Source organism: Buteo buteo, chromosome 11, assembly GCF_964188355.1.
Source record: "Buteo buteo chromosome 11, bButBut1.hap1.1, whole genome shotgun sequence".
Classification (NCBI taxonomy): domain Eukaryota; kingdom Metazoa; phylum Chordata; class Aves; order Accipitriformes; family Accipitridae; genus Buteo; species Buteo buteo.
In genome coordinates, this window is record NC_134181.1 from 40,298,580 (window position 1) to 40,311,583 (window position 13,004).

The following is a 13,004-nucleotide window of genomic DNA, read 5'->3' on the forward strand; positions in this document are numbered from 1 at the left end:
ATTTGTATCCATATAAAAGTCTCTTTGGCCTGCAACAAGATACAATTCTCAGTTTACTTATTCTTGGAAAACTGCCAGAGCATCTAGTTAACTTTGTATTTATTCTTGGTATAGAAGGCTGAGAGATTAAAGGGCTGAAGGGAGGAAATCTCCTGTTTTGCATGCAGCAGTCCTCCTTTACTGCTTTCTGAAACATCTGGTATTTGGACTCCAGAGAACGTCCTGGAGTTGTGATTGCGGATAGATATGCACATAAGTTAGTGAATCAGGAATGTTAGTGACAGAGTCCTGTTGTCTGTCTCCTGTAGATGCCCATTAGCTCAGCTTGTAGCCCCAAGTCTGCCTGGAGATCTCTAATGTACCCACAGATGTGCTTGTAATTAGTATTATGACGCACAGCATTAAACTACCTAAATCAAAAAAATGTTATCTGACAAGACCCACATGCTCTGATGGGTGACTCAGATGGGGGAGACTGAGCTACTCTAATTTTTGTAAATTAGCCCTTCCGCGGCTGGAGAGTGACCTGTGCAGCAATCAGGTTAGCAGAGTGTGATCACTTGTTAAATTTTGAGAGTTGGTTATACACCTGTCTCTGCTCCAGGACTGAATTGAGCCTTTAATGGTGATGTGACCAGCTACTTAATGAGAAACGATTAGCAAGTGGGATATGTTGTAGTATTTCTCTAAGACATAATGCTGTGGATAATATGGGGAAACCCGGGGCTAAATCTGCCTTTGTTCTATTTGAGAGTTAATGTAAAGTTAATTTGGACTCTTTAGGAGATGGCAAACTGCCAGTCAGTAATCCTGTCTGTGGAAGATGATGCTGGACAAAGAATTATAACTGAAGATCTACTAGAAGCTACCCGCAGCCCTGAGCTGGGAATGAGACAGGCAGCAGCTGTCATTCTGAATATCTACTGCTCCAAGACAAAAGCAGACTATACTGGTCATCTCAAGAGCTTGGTTTCAGGCTTGATACGTTTATTTAACGATACCAACCCTGTAGTTCTGAATGAAAGCTGGGATGCGCTTAATTCCATCACCAAGGTGAGAAGCAGCTTAAAAAGGTTACGGTGGTAATGCCTGGCAAGGAGGAAATGGGGATAGCTGGTAAAATACTGCCTAAATTGAACCTTCGGTTTTGATTGTAAACTACATTTACATTTGCAAGTGCTGCAAAGATTTGAGAGTTGTAAGATGAGCTTAACTTCAGCTTTGTGAGTGAGGAGGCAGGAAACAGGTGTCTTCTCTTGACACACCTGAGAAGAATTCACAAAGAATAGCTGGTTGCCATGTTGTCTCAACTTTGTCTTACCCCTCTGTCCCTCAGAAATTAGATGCTGGGAACCAGCTTGCTCTCATTGAGGACCTGCACAAGGATATCCGAATTGTAGGGAATGAGGCCAAAGGCGAGCATGTGCCAGGATTCTGTATTCCGAAGAAGGTAAAGTATCAGAATGAGTGTGGATTTGTCACAGCCATAGTACCCACCTTTTGGGGGAACTGATTGATATGACTTTACAGCTATTAGAAGCAGTGTCTATTGGGGCATTCCAAACCTGTATGTTGGAGAGACTTTTTGTAGGTTACTGTTGCTCTTGAGTTACCCTACAGAAGACTCCTCTTGTAACAAGATCTTTGACAGTTCTGTTATGCATGTAAGTCATGGTCGCTGGCTGCTTTTTGTGGGGGAGTAAAGCTGGACTTCTGTGCCAAATTTCTCTGGTTTATAAATTCCCTGAGCCGCCACCACTTTTCTCATAGCAACTGGCTTAGTAAGCGTAGATGCGTGAAATCAAACCAAATAAAAGTAGATCTGTAAATGTGGAAGCAGGCAGCTGAAGGTCAACAGGAAATTGAGAGAAAGTCTCCACAATTGTGCATCTGGTGTATAACAGGAGCAAAAAATAAGATACATATTTTTTGCATCTTAGCTTCTAAGCTTTCTTATCCAATTTTCATGACAGGGAGTGACTTCCATACTCCTGGTGCTGCGGGAAGGTGTTTTAACTGGTAATCCAGAGCAGAAGGAGGAGGCAGCAAAGGCCTTAGGGCTGGTTATTAAGCTGACTTCTGCTGAAGCTCTTAAACCATCTGTGGTGAGCATTACTGGGCCACTTATTCGGATCTTGGGAGATCGGTTCAGCTGGAACGTCAAGGTGGCTTTGCTTGAAACGTTAAGCCTTCTTTTAGCTAAGGTAAGATTCAAAGTAATTGACCGTGGTTTGTGAACGTTTTCCATGGTAACCTTCAGAAGTATCTCTTGCTGTTCATGTAAATACAGCTAGGATGTCTGCTGGTATGGATTTGATATTTAGGAATGGCACTGTAACTGGATGGTATTCTTCCGGCAGCTTCTGGCCTACCAAAAAAGCCCCCAGTACTTGAATCACTGGGCTTCTTAGAAATATTGCTAAATGCTGATCCCACTTGCAAGTGATTAAAAACTACCATGTAATTAATCTCTCCTGTGTCCACCATTTTAATGAATTGTTAAGTCCAAAGATGATCATCTTACATATCTATGAGCTGAGCTTTTATTTAGCGCTCTGCATACAAAAGGCTGTTCATGATAGTGTAAAATTTTTCAGCAACGTTACCCTTGGATTTCAGTATGTGGAAAATAAGATTAGATTTGGAAAGGCTAGAAGTTTTGTGGTAAAGTATTGTTCATGTTTTTCCCATTTTAGTGGTGTGTTAGATCTGAATAAGGGCTATTTGTGATAACTTAACTGCTGTAGAAGAGGTCTTGCTGTTTTCAGGCTTTGATTTCTAGCCATTGTTTCAGACTCGACTGCACCACTTTCCCTTCTTTCATCTCTTGTATAGGTTGAGATTGCCCTGAAACCATTTTTGCCCCAGTTGCAAACAACCTTCACCAAAGCTCTGCAAGACTCAAACCGTGCTGTTCGCCTTAAAGCTGCCGATGCTCTCGGTAAACTCATTGTTATCCATGTAAAAGTGGATCCTCTCTTTACGGAGCTACTGAACGGAATTCGTTCCAGTGATGACTCTGCCATCAGGTAAGCTGAAGGTGATATCTCAGACCTTCCTGCTTACTAAGAATGAAAGAAAGGGCTAGGATGAATGAACAAAACCCCCAGTTCCGAGAGTGAGATTTACTTATTAGTGAAAGCAGTTGACTGTTAATCAAGGGTTGTAAAACAAAGAATGTGGATGATAGGGACTTCCTGGGTCAGAAGCTAAGCTGTGACCACGTATCAGGGGAAGCATTGCTTGGTATCTGCCCAGTTCTCCTCTGTCCTGCACACCCCCCAGCAACCCACTGCAGCCCACTCTCAGATACGAGACTGTATCAATTGTCAGTCTGACCTGAAGTAATGCAGCTGTTCTTATATCCTAAGTGCACAGATCCCTAAGAAATTAACTTCCTGATTTGAGAATTTTTTAAATGTTTGAATAGTCAGAAATTATTGACTTTGTAACAGACAGACACAAGGACACAAACATGGAAATACTTCTAGCATGGAATTTTCAGCAGTGCAGAGAGTGTCAGTCTCCTAAACTGTAAGGCATATTAGTGTAATTGCTGTGTCTTGTGGTTTAACCCCAGCCAGCAACTAAGCACCACACAGCTGCTTGCTCACTCCTCCCCGTTGGGATGGGGGAGAGAATTGGAAGGGTAAAAGTGAGAAAACTTGTGGGTTGAGATAAAGACAGTTTAATAGAGAAAGCAAAAGCTGTGCATGCAAGCCAAGGAATTCATTCACCACTTCCCATGGGCAGGCAGGTGTTCAGCCATCTCCAGGAAAGCAGGCCTGCATCACGCGTAACGGTTACTTGGGAAGACAAAACACCATCACTCCGAACGTCCCCCCCTTCCTTCTTCTTCCCCCAGCTTTATATGCTGAGCATGACGTCGTATGGTCTGGAATATCCCTTGGGTCAGTTGGGGTCAGCTGTCCCGGCTGTGTCCCCCCCCAGCTTCTTGTGCACCCCCAGCCTACTTGCTGGTGGGGTGGGGCGAGAAGCAGAAAAGGCCTTGGCTCTGTGTGAGCACTGCTCAGCAATAACGAAAACATCCCTGTGTTATCAACACTGTTCCCAGCACAAATCCAAAACACAGCCCCATACTAGCTACTGTGAAGAAAATTAACTCTACCCCAGCCAAAACCAGCCCACTGTGTAAGAAACTGTTACAGGTATCCAGAACTCAATTTCTTTTTTAGGGTGGGAGGGAGAGGCAGTGTCTGACTGTATGTTGTGATCACTTCTAGGGACACAATGCTGCAAGCTCTGCGGTTTGTAACACGAGGAGCTGGTGCAAAAGTAGATGCTGCAATTAGGAAGAATATCAGCACGGTGCTTCTAGGGATGCTGGGACATGATGAGGTACTGCTTTAGCCAGCTGCAAAGGATCCCTGCTGTAGACATTCTTAAATTTAAAATCTGAACTTTCTACCAGAATTATTTTCTAAAATAACTTTGGGGGGAAATCACTAATGATAGAGTGGAAAGAAACTTACATAAAGAAGCATGTGGTTGGGCATTACTCACTAAACTGAATACAGTGTGTAAAATCGATCTTGTTGGAGCCCTGTAGTGTGTTAGCTGAGTCAGGTGCAAGAATTAGAGATCCCTAGCACATCACTGGTGACTCTGAAAATCTGTGACTTTAATGTTTCCTTAGCAACCGTATATGTGGGTTTGACCTGCAGCTCCTCACCAACGTGTTTGAGGCAGCTCTGAAGTCAGGATTTGCTTTTTATCTTGGAGAAACCCTGCAATACTTTCACCATATGCACATATGTGTGTTTGTGGGCTCTCAGGTGGGGCGTATCATTTAGTGTGAGAAATTTTTCAGATAACGGCAGATTTTTCTCCAATGAGCAAGAAGGTCTCCAAGTTTAATACAGGGTCTTCTTTATATGGCTGATAGCAACAGTATCATCTGTGAGATTAAAATTAATCATCTATTAATTTCTTTCTTATGTTTTAATTTGTGCAACATAGACATGCAACTGTTGGCATGCTAGAAATAGAAGAATTGAAAAATTCCCACTGGATAGTAAGTTTCAGGGTGGAGAGGAGCAGTGATGGGATGGTTATGTAAGCAAGCCAAACAACAAAAGCCTGGAAGTTTTAAATTAAAAGTAGCATGAGTTTATCACAGAGATAAGCTCCTCTAGAGATGGCTAGAACTAACGCCTACTTTCTAGGCTGTGAATCTAAACTTAACTCTTAACACGTCTTACAACATTCACTTCTCCATTTAACAAATCAGAGTTTATATAAGGTCTGTAATTCTTCAGTCTCTGCTGGCTTTTTTTACTGTGGATTTGGCTTTAAGTTCCATTATGTACAAGAAACCTTGCGAACTGACAGAAATCCCCAGGTACTAGGAGTGAAATACTAGTAATGTTTATTTCCTCCTCTTTTTACTTCACATCATCCTCTGTCCCTTGCTGCTCTTGCTCCTTATCTCTGATGTGTGGTGAGCTTAACTGGTGTTACTCTTTCCTTCCTCTCCTCGTTAGGATGCCACCCGCATGGCCTCAGCTGGCTGCTTAGCAGAACTGTGTGCGTTTCTGTCAGAAGAGGAGCTCAGCACTGTTCTCCACCAGCACTTACTGGGTAAGTGAAGCTGTTTTCGGTGACTGGAACTGATTCAGAAAGCAGGGGAAGATACCTTCTTAGTCACTGGTTCAGGCAAACTTTGTGACTAACTATATAAGTTCCTCCTCTTTATCTTAAACCTGAATCTCTACTCTAGATTTTCTAGTACTTTTCTTTGCTCGTGGCTGTTCATTTGTGCACTGTGGTACATAGTTGAGCACAGGGTGGTGGTTGTAATTTGGGGTTACCCATACTTTTTTCCTGGATTTGTTTTTAGATGAGTTGCTGAAAGTACCAGCATGGCTGAGTGATTGCTAGTGCTGACACAGAGAGGATAGGAGGTGACAGGATGTTTGGGCAGGGTGGACGGGAGGGCCATTCCACCTTTTTTGATGACACTGTGATCTTAGATTGGCTTAGGCTAATTGCAGACCACATCTGATGGTTTCACACGCTTTTGGAGAATTAACTAATTTGTCTCTAAGTTAGTAAAACCCATGAAGTTTGGAGGAACTCGTAGTGGTTGGGAGTGCTATGGGATTACTCCCCTCTGTGGTATTAAAAAGGGAATCTGTTAGCTGGTTTCCAATTACAGATGACTTTTACAATATTATTAGAAAGACAAAGCTTGTGTAATTCCGATGCCAAACTCCTTCATGCACTAAGTGATTGTGGGGCTGATTACATGTGACTGAGACCATCAGAAGTAACTGGGTTGAACAATACCAAGTCACTTGTTTGTGGCTGGTTTCCGTATCTGCCCAGAAGGTGTTCCTGTCTGGTAGAGGTGTTGTGTTTTAGCACTGTTTGTATGGCTTTTTGGGAGGAGTGGAGGAAGCAAGGTATCGCTTTAGATGCTCCTTATTATTTCATTTTATGGAAGTGAATTGACAAACTGACAAAAGCTTTCTTAGATGAAAAGGAATGGATAGCAGGAGCCTAGCTATTGTTCTTTTCTCTCATTTGCAGCAGATGTCTCTGGCATTGACTGGATGGTGAGACATGGACGAAGCCTGGCACTCTCTGTGGCTGTAAATGTTGCTCCTAGCAGGCTGTGTTCCCCCAAATACTACAACAGCGTTCAGGAGATGATCCTCAGCAATGCCACTGCTGACAGGGTAAGTGCTACATGAGAGTGGGTGAGTTCTGTTGGAAGGGCATGTTGGGAGTAGTTTTAAAAGGTGTGCAGGTTCTCTGTGTTACCAAACAGAACACAAGTCCCCAAGTGCAATCTGAAGATTCTCCCTTGGCTAGATGTAGTTTTTATAATGAAATTACACGACTGTCCCGATTCTTTGAGTTCTGATCTCTGTGGAGACAAAGATTAAACAATCTTCAGCTGCAGAGTAGCTTTCATTGGGAGTAAATTACACTTCTGTTTCTCTATTAAAGTTCTCATTCATGGGCCAGGTTTGCAAGAAGTGCAAATATTTCATTTTAGGAAGAAGACTTTAAATCTAGGGCTGAATGAGTTATTTGGTGTAGGGCACTTGGGGTCTCTGTGGGGCCTGCCATTTTATTCCATGTGGCTCATACTCGCATTATGATTTTTTCATCATATTACCCAGTAACATTAACCCAATGTTTTCCTGCTTCGCATGCTACATTTTTTTTGAAAGATCAGTTTAGCCTTCTGCAAAAGCTTACCAGACCATGAGCCTAACTATAAAGGCTGTTGGAACTCGCTCTAGTAATACCAGTTTTTTGTCTTTATGTTGAAGATTCCCATTGCAGTTAGTGGCATCAGAGGGATGGGCTTTCTTATGAAGTACCACATGGAAGGAGGAGGGAACCTGCCTCCAAAACTTTCCAACCTCTTTATTAAGGTAAGACTTTTTATGATGACTACCTGGTGTTGTTCTCATGTGATCTGAATCTTTGTTTTGAGTTAACTCATGAGTGGCTTTCTCTTACCAAATTTCTGTATGGTAACCCAGCATGAAAACTAAAAGCTCGGTTGCTTTATCTTGGGAAACTCTAGATATTTCTTTTTGTGGGGAAGTACAGACAGAACCACTTTATCAGTCTGCTTTGTAGATGTGAATAATATACCACTATCCCTGCTGCAATATGGAAATGAGACTTTTGATCTTTCTGTGGTAAACTTTAGTTTTGATTCTTACAAATTAATTTTTCCCTTTGCAGTAACAAACAGCTGACAGAGAAGAGTTGAGGGGAGTTGTCAGGTTTTTAAGGTTGCTAAAGGTCAGAGGGCCTTTGTTAGAAATGCATCAAATACCAACTCTCACCTTACCTGGTTTTGCTGCAGTATTTTTTACTTCCACTATTGTGGAAGGGAGTAGGTCCGAAAGACTGAGATAAGAGAGTATTGAAGTTAATGCTTTTTTCAATTTGTATCTATTTAAATACTCTACCTCAAAATTCCTTTATTTCTTGGTTGTTCTGGGTTTTTTTGGTGAGTGGGGGTTTGTTTGTTTTTTCTTCCCCCACCCCCTCAAAGTATCCCTCACAGTAGACAGGGTCTGATGAACATTAGAACCTCAGGATGTTTTTAATGTCTTAGGAAAGATAGGGGAAGATAGTGAGGCGTAGTGCTGGAACAGAAGAGCTGCTTTTTATTTTGTCTGTCATCTTTATTGTAAATATAAACGTGTAACATTTTCAGGTTTTATATTCCTTTTCAATTTACTTGAAAAACTACCAAACATGCAAGTTGACATGATGCAAGCCATCATTCTTCAAAGCAGACTTTTTGTTGGAAATCCTAAATTTATATGTTAATTTGTATCATAGTACTGTATTAAAATATAAAATTTAAGTATGACAATTGTCACAATACCTTTATCGTGGGATTAATAATGCAGTTGACATTCAGATGTCAGCTTTCATGTTTTAAATGTGTTGAGATTTAAATAAAAAATACAAAGCTCTATTTTTTTATTTTATTTTTAAATGAAATCCACTGCTGAAACGCATCTTATACTCCAACCAGAGATTGACTTGGCTGTTGCTGCTGATTGAGTGTATTTTACTGAGGTACTAACACTATCAGCTTTTGCCATGCTTAGTGGTCATTGTCATTTCCTGAGGCAGTTGAGAGGAGCGTGTGACCCTGTCGTCAACCACATTTTTCAAAGTTTTCTTTTGAAAAGGTGTCTTGTTTTCAAGGTTTCATCTTCACTTACTGTTACGCAGTTTAGTCAAGCTTGTTGGTTAACAAGTTTGTCTCTTATGTACCCATGAGTTGAAAACTGTTTGCTATTATTGTTATAGTTTAAAATACTTAAATTAGAAAAAAAGATGAACTACTGTGTTAAATACCTGTCCTTGGTATATGTGAATTTAAGTCCACCTTTGTCTCCTTCAGTGTCTTCAGAACTCATCCAGTGACATAAAGTTAGTGGCAGAAAAGATGATTTGGTGGGCAAATAAAAACCATCTTCCCTCACTGGATCCTCAGACAATTAAACCAATTCTCAAAGCACTTCTGGACAACACAAAGGACAAAAACACCAGTGTAAGAGCCTACAGCGACCAAGCTATTGTCAATCTCCTGAAGATGAGAGCGGGTGAAGAAGTGCTTGAGGTATGAGACAGAAGAAAATGTAATCCTTGGTACAAGGCTGTGTCACGTTGCTCTGTGTATGGTTAAGTGTTGTGCCTGGAGCCTCAGAATATGCTGGCAGTCTCTTACGGAATAGATGGAGTGGGACATTCCTATTTGCCTTTAAGCCTTCTTCAGTATTCTCATGCAAAGCCTTGAGGAAATAAGCAGTACTGATACTGTACAACCTTTTGGTGCAGTATTAATAAAATCAAGGTATTTAACATGCCTCCCATGTTTAACATAATAGCCTTGCTTTCAAAATGCCTTTCAAATTTCCCTTGCTGTGCTGTAGTTACCTCAGCTAGGACTGCCAGTTTATGGCTTTTGTCACTTGTATAATCCTACTGCACCACCAGTGGTGCTAGAGAGAGAATTTTAGGATGGACCACTTCGAACATCCATTTCCAGACTGCTTTTCTAAGTCTTACCTGCTTTTGGATAGTTCCCATGTCTGGAATCATAAAATCAGATGAAGGATTTTAGTATGTATGAAAGATTTTAGATAAATACAGCTTGTAAGGCACTTAGATTTATTCTTAATTTGAATGGTATGTCATAAGGAATTGGTAATTGGTGTTATCTTTCTTCCACAGTCGGTTTCCAAGATTCTAGATGCTGCCAGCTTGGAGCTTCTCAACGAAAGCTGCAGGAGATCTCTGAAGAAGCTGGCTGGCCAGGCTGACTCTGATGAACAGATAGATGACACTATACTGACGTGATAATAAAGCTCCAGAAGACAAGAAAACACTGAACCAACCGCTGCATCAGCATTTCAACTCAAACACCTATTTTAAATGTTTTCATTTTTGAAAATGTTAATTCTGATGGGATTTCATGAAAAGGACTCCCAGAGAGTATTTTAGTATCAAATATACCAGAATAGCCTTAATTAGACCCACATTAGCTGAAAATTGAAAATTTGGTCCCCTTTTTGAAACAGATAATGCGCAAGAAACAGATATACTAATCAATACTAGTAAATTGTGGCCAATTGTGAGATGTGGCTAGAGCACATCAGGCTTAAACTCTGGTGACACCTATTTCCTTTCCAGGGTCTGTGCAAAAACTCCAGTACTGGAAGTATTGTTGGTCTTTTCCATGGACCCTATGACGCAGGAATAGAACTTGGTGAAAGTTAAAGCGTATTGTTTTTGTGTACTGCTAACTTGCTGCTTGTGACGGTTCCGAAGACTGAAAATCCCTGTAAAACAAAGTATTTAAAATAGCCTTAGATCACAAATGCGAAAGGGGGATTAAATGCAGTCTGTTTAAAGAAGGAACATTTAATAAAGGCTCTGACTTTGATCTTTCTGGTGTAAACTGTTCTTTTTACAAATTCATTTGTCAACAAACTTATACTGTCATTTACTTTTTGGACCTGCTTTTTCTAGGGCATACAGTTTGTAGAGTGGGTAGCACTGTAATCTATAAAAACCTTTTGCAAAACTGAGGCAAGTTAGGGTTTAACACCAAGCCAGAACTGACATTTAATGAAATTTGTAAGTAATTACTCCTATTAATTTCCAAAGTATTTTTGACTACAGACAGCTTCTTAGTTATTCAACTTGTGAAAAGTCCTCTATTTTTATGTCTTCAAAGGCTTCATAAGATACTTGGCATTTCCAACATACAGTGGTTTGTTTTTTTTTTTTTTTTTTTTTGTCAATGAGTTGCACTGCTCCAAGAAAGCAGCATTTTATTTTACCTGGCCACATATACCCCTTTTTTAAAAATTTCTTTTAATTTACTAATACCTTTTATGCCACTTGATGGAAATAGTAAAAATCTTGTTGCAGAATACAAATTTCTAGAAGGAAAAATGAGCTTGTACATACCATGTAGAGTAATAGTTAAGTAAGCCTTATCTATTTTATGAAACTACACAGAAGCTGGTTGCACCTGAGAAGCCAGAGCATTAAGGTTTATTGTTTCAAATAGGTGGGTGGTATGTGTGTGGGAACATTGCTTGCATGTAACTGGATGGCTCAAACCATGATGAAGGGAGAAGAACACAACACTATGCATCATAAAATTTGACAGCATAAAATGCAACCACATGGGAACACACATTCCACTAGAACCAATTTGCTGATTGCTATGGCAGTTACAGCAAACAGAAAAACATTTTATCTTCACCATACTAATGCCTCAAACAGCAAGATACAATCTCGAGTAGATATTTAGGAGTGCTGTGCTTTGTTCTGGTCAAAAGTACAAGAACCTGTCAAAGCGTTCTTGATGTTATGTCAGTTCCCAAGCCTGTGGTGTAGGCTCCTGGCAACAGAGATTTGCTGTAGGAGTCACTGGAATACTGTTGGAAGGGACTTGAGAAAATTGGCTATTTTACCCCTTACCTAAGATAGGTTCAGCTCCAACTGAACCATTCCTAACTGATTTCCATAAAATTGTTTTTTATAGTGTTGTATGATGGAGATCCCATAACCTCTCTATGCCATCTATTTCATTATATAAACTTTTCAGACTGACAGAGCTTGCCTCGTGTCTAAAAAAACCCATAATAATCTTCCTTGCTGGTACTTGAGTCCGTTGCTGCTTGTCCTGTTCCCACAGACACTGAAAATAGTTCATTTTTGCAGTAACCGCATCGTCACTTCAGTGTTCTTACCCCTGGATGAAGCAACTTTAGATTTTCTAAGTCTTTTCTCATAGATTTTTCATGTTTTCTAAAGTTACACTGCTGCCCTCCAAATTTGTTCCAGTCTGATTCATATTTGCCTCGTGGTGTCCACTGCTGGACCAGGTCTTCTAGGGGAGAGTACTACTTTGCAAGCCCTATGTAACACACAACATGTTGTCTATCCCAACGCAAGGTCTGGGTGGTTTTTTTTTTTTTGCAATAGCAGAGTGTTGCTGACGTGTTTAGTTTGTGATCAGCTATGAAGTCAAGCTGAAAAATTGTTGTTTGGCTATTTATCTCCAATCTTGTATTTATGCAGTTGGCTATTTCTACAAAATTGCAGTACTTTCCAGTTGGTCTTACTGAAATTGTATTCTAGTTATTTCATAACATTTATCTGCATTTTGAAGGTGGGTTTTAATTCTGATTTTGCCTTCCAAAATACTTGCAAATCTTAAACCATCTTAAAACTATGTATTTTCCGCTGAATTAGTAATAACCAAAGAGTGAAAACTCAGTTAAATGCTCTTAAGGATTTGGCAGTCTTGGGGCACTGGAATTAGTTTCACGTATAATGAATTAGCTGTGTTTTGGGATAACAGAGGAACAGCAGTTAAACCATGCAATGCAAAAATTTTTGTGCGCTGAAACATGTACAAAATTTTATGGCATTCAAAAACTACTAGACAGGTGGCAAAAAGCTCTGTGGTTGTATTGGAATCACTTGCTTCATCGTTGCAGATGGGAAGGAAGAAAAAAGTTGCAAGTTTCTTTGAAGAATGGCTGTTTGAGCTCTTGATTGTGGGCACCTTGGCTTACCTATTTTATCTTGGATTCTAACTGATGCTCCACATAAACATGTGAAAGAAAATTACAGTTAAATAGAAGCCTTTGTTATTAACTTGTTAATTTTAGCCAGTAAGAGCTCTTGTAATTAAGGGTATTTTGATGATTTGTATTTCCACCTTATGTAGCAGCAAGTGGAAAAACTCATTCATCTTTCCAAACAGCAGCTGAATTTCTGCACTCAGTTTAGTTGTTTCTGAGGGAGGAGTAAAAGGTAGGAGCTCACTTGCACTTATTGAGAATATGCTGATTTTTCAATTACAGCGAAACACTGAATTTGGATTTTGATAGCTACTTTTCACTAAACTATTTATACACTGCAGTACAATACATCAGAGATAACATACCCATAGTTTTTGCCACAACAGG

The 13,004-nt window shown here is 40.2% G+C and overlaps 1 protein-coding gene across 4 annotated transcripts in view; it reads left to right on the forward strand.

The window, feature by feature from the left end:
* Window positions 1–10,456, forward strand: part of GCN1 (GCN1 activator of EIF2AK4) — a 44,675-nt gene extending 34,219 nt beyond the window's left edge. For 3 of the 4 annotated variants that reach the window (XM_075041784.1, XM_075041786.1, XM_075041787.1), the window contains 10 exons: window positions 784–1,053; window positions 1,337–1,450; window positions 1,974–2,204; window positions 2,836–3,029; window positions 4,245–4,359; window positions 5,505–5,601; window positions 6,553–6,701; window positions 7,305–7,409; window positions 8,912–9,130; window positions 9,745–10,456. In XM_075041784.1, the coding sequence (XP_074897885.1) occupies window positions 784–1,053; window positions 1,337–1,450; window positions 1,974–2,204; window positions 2,836–3,029; window positions 4,245–4,359; window positions 5,505–5,601; window positions 6,553–6,701; window positions 7,305–7,409; window positions 8,912–9,130; window positions 9,745–9,870 (1,620 nt within the window). In that variant the 3' untranslated portion in view covers window positions 9,871–10,456. The remainder of the gene's footprint in view (window positions 1–783; window positions 1,054–1,336; window positions 1,451–1,973; window positions 2,205–2,835; window positions 3,030–4,244; window positions 4,360–5,504; window positions 5,602–6,552; window positions 6,702–7,304; window positions 7,410–8,911; window positions 9,131–9,744) is intronic. The other variant, XM_075041785.1, reaches the window with a different exon arrangement.
* Window positions 10,457–13,004: the final 2,548 nt, after the last annotated feature.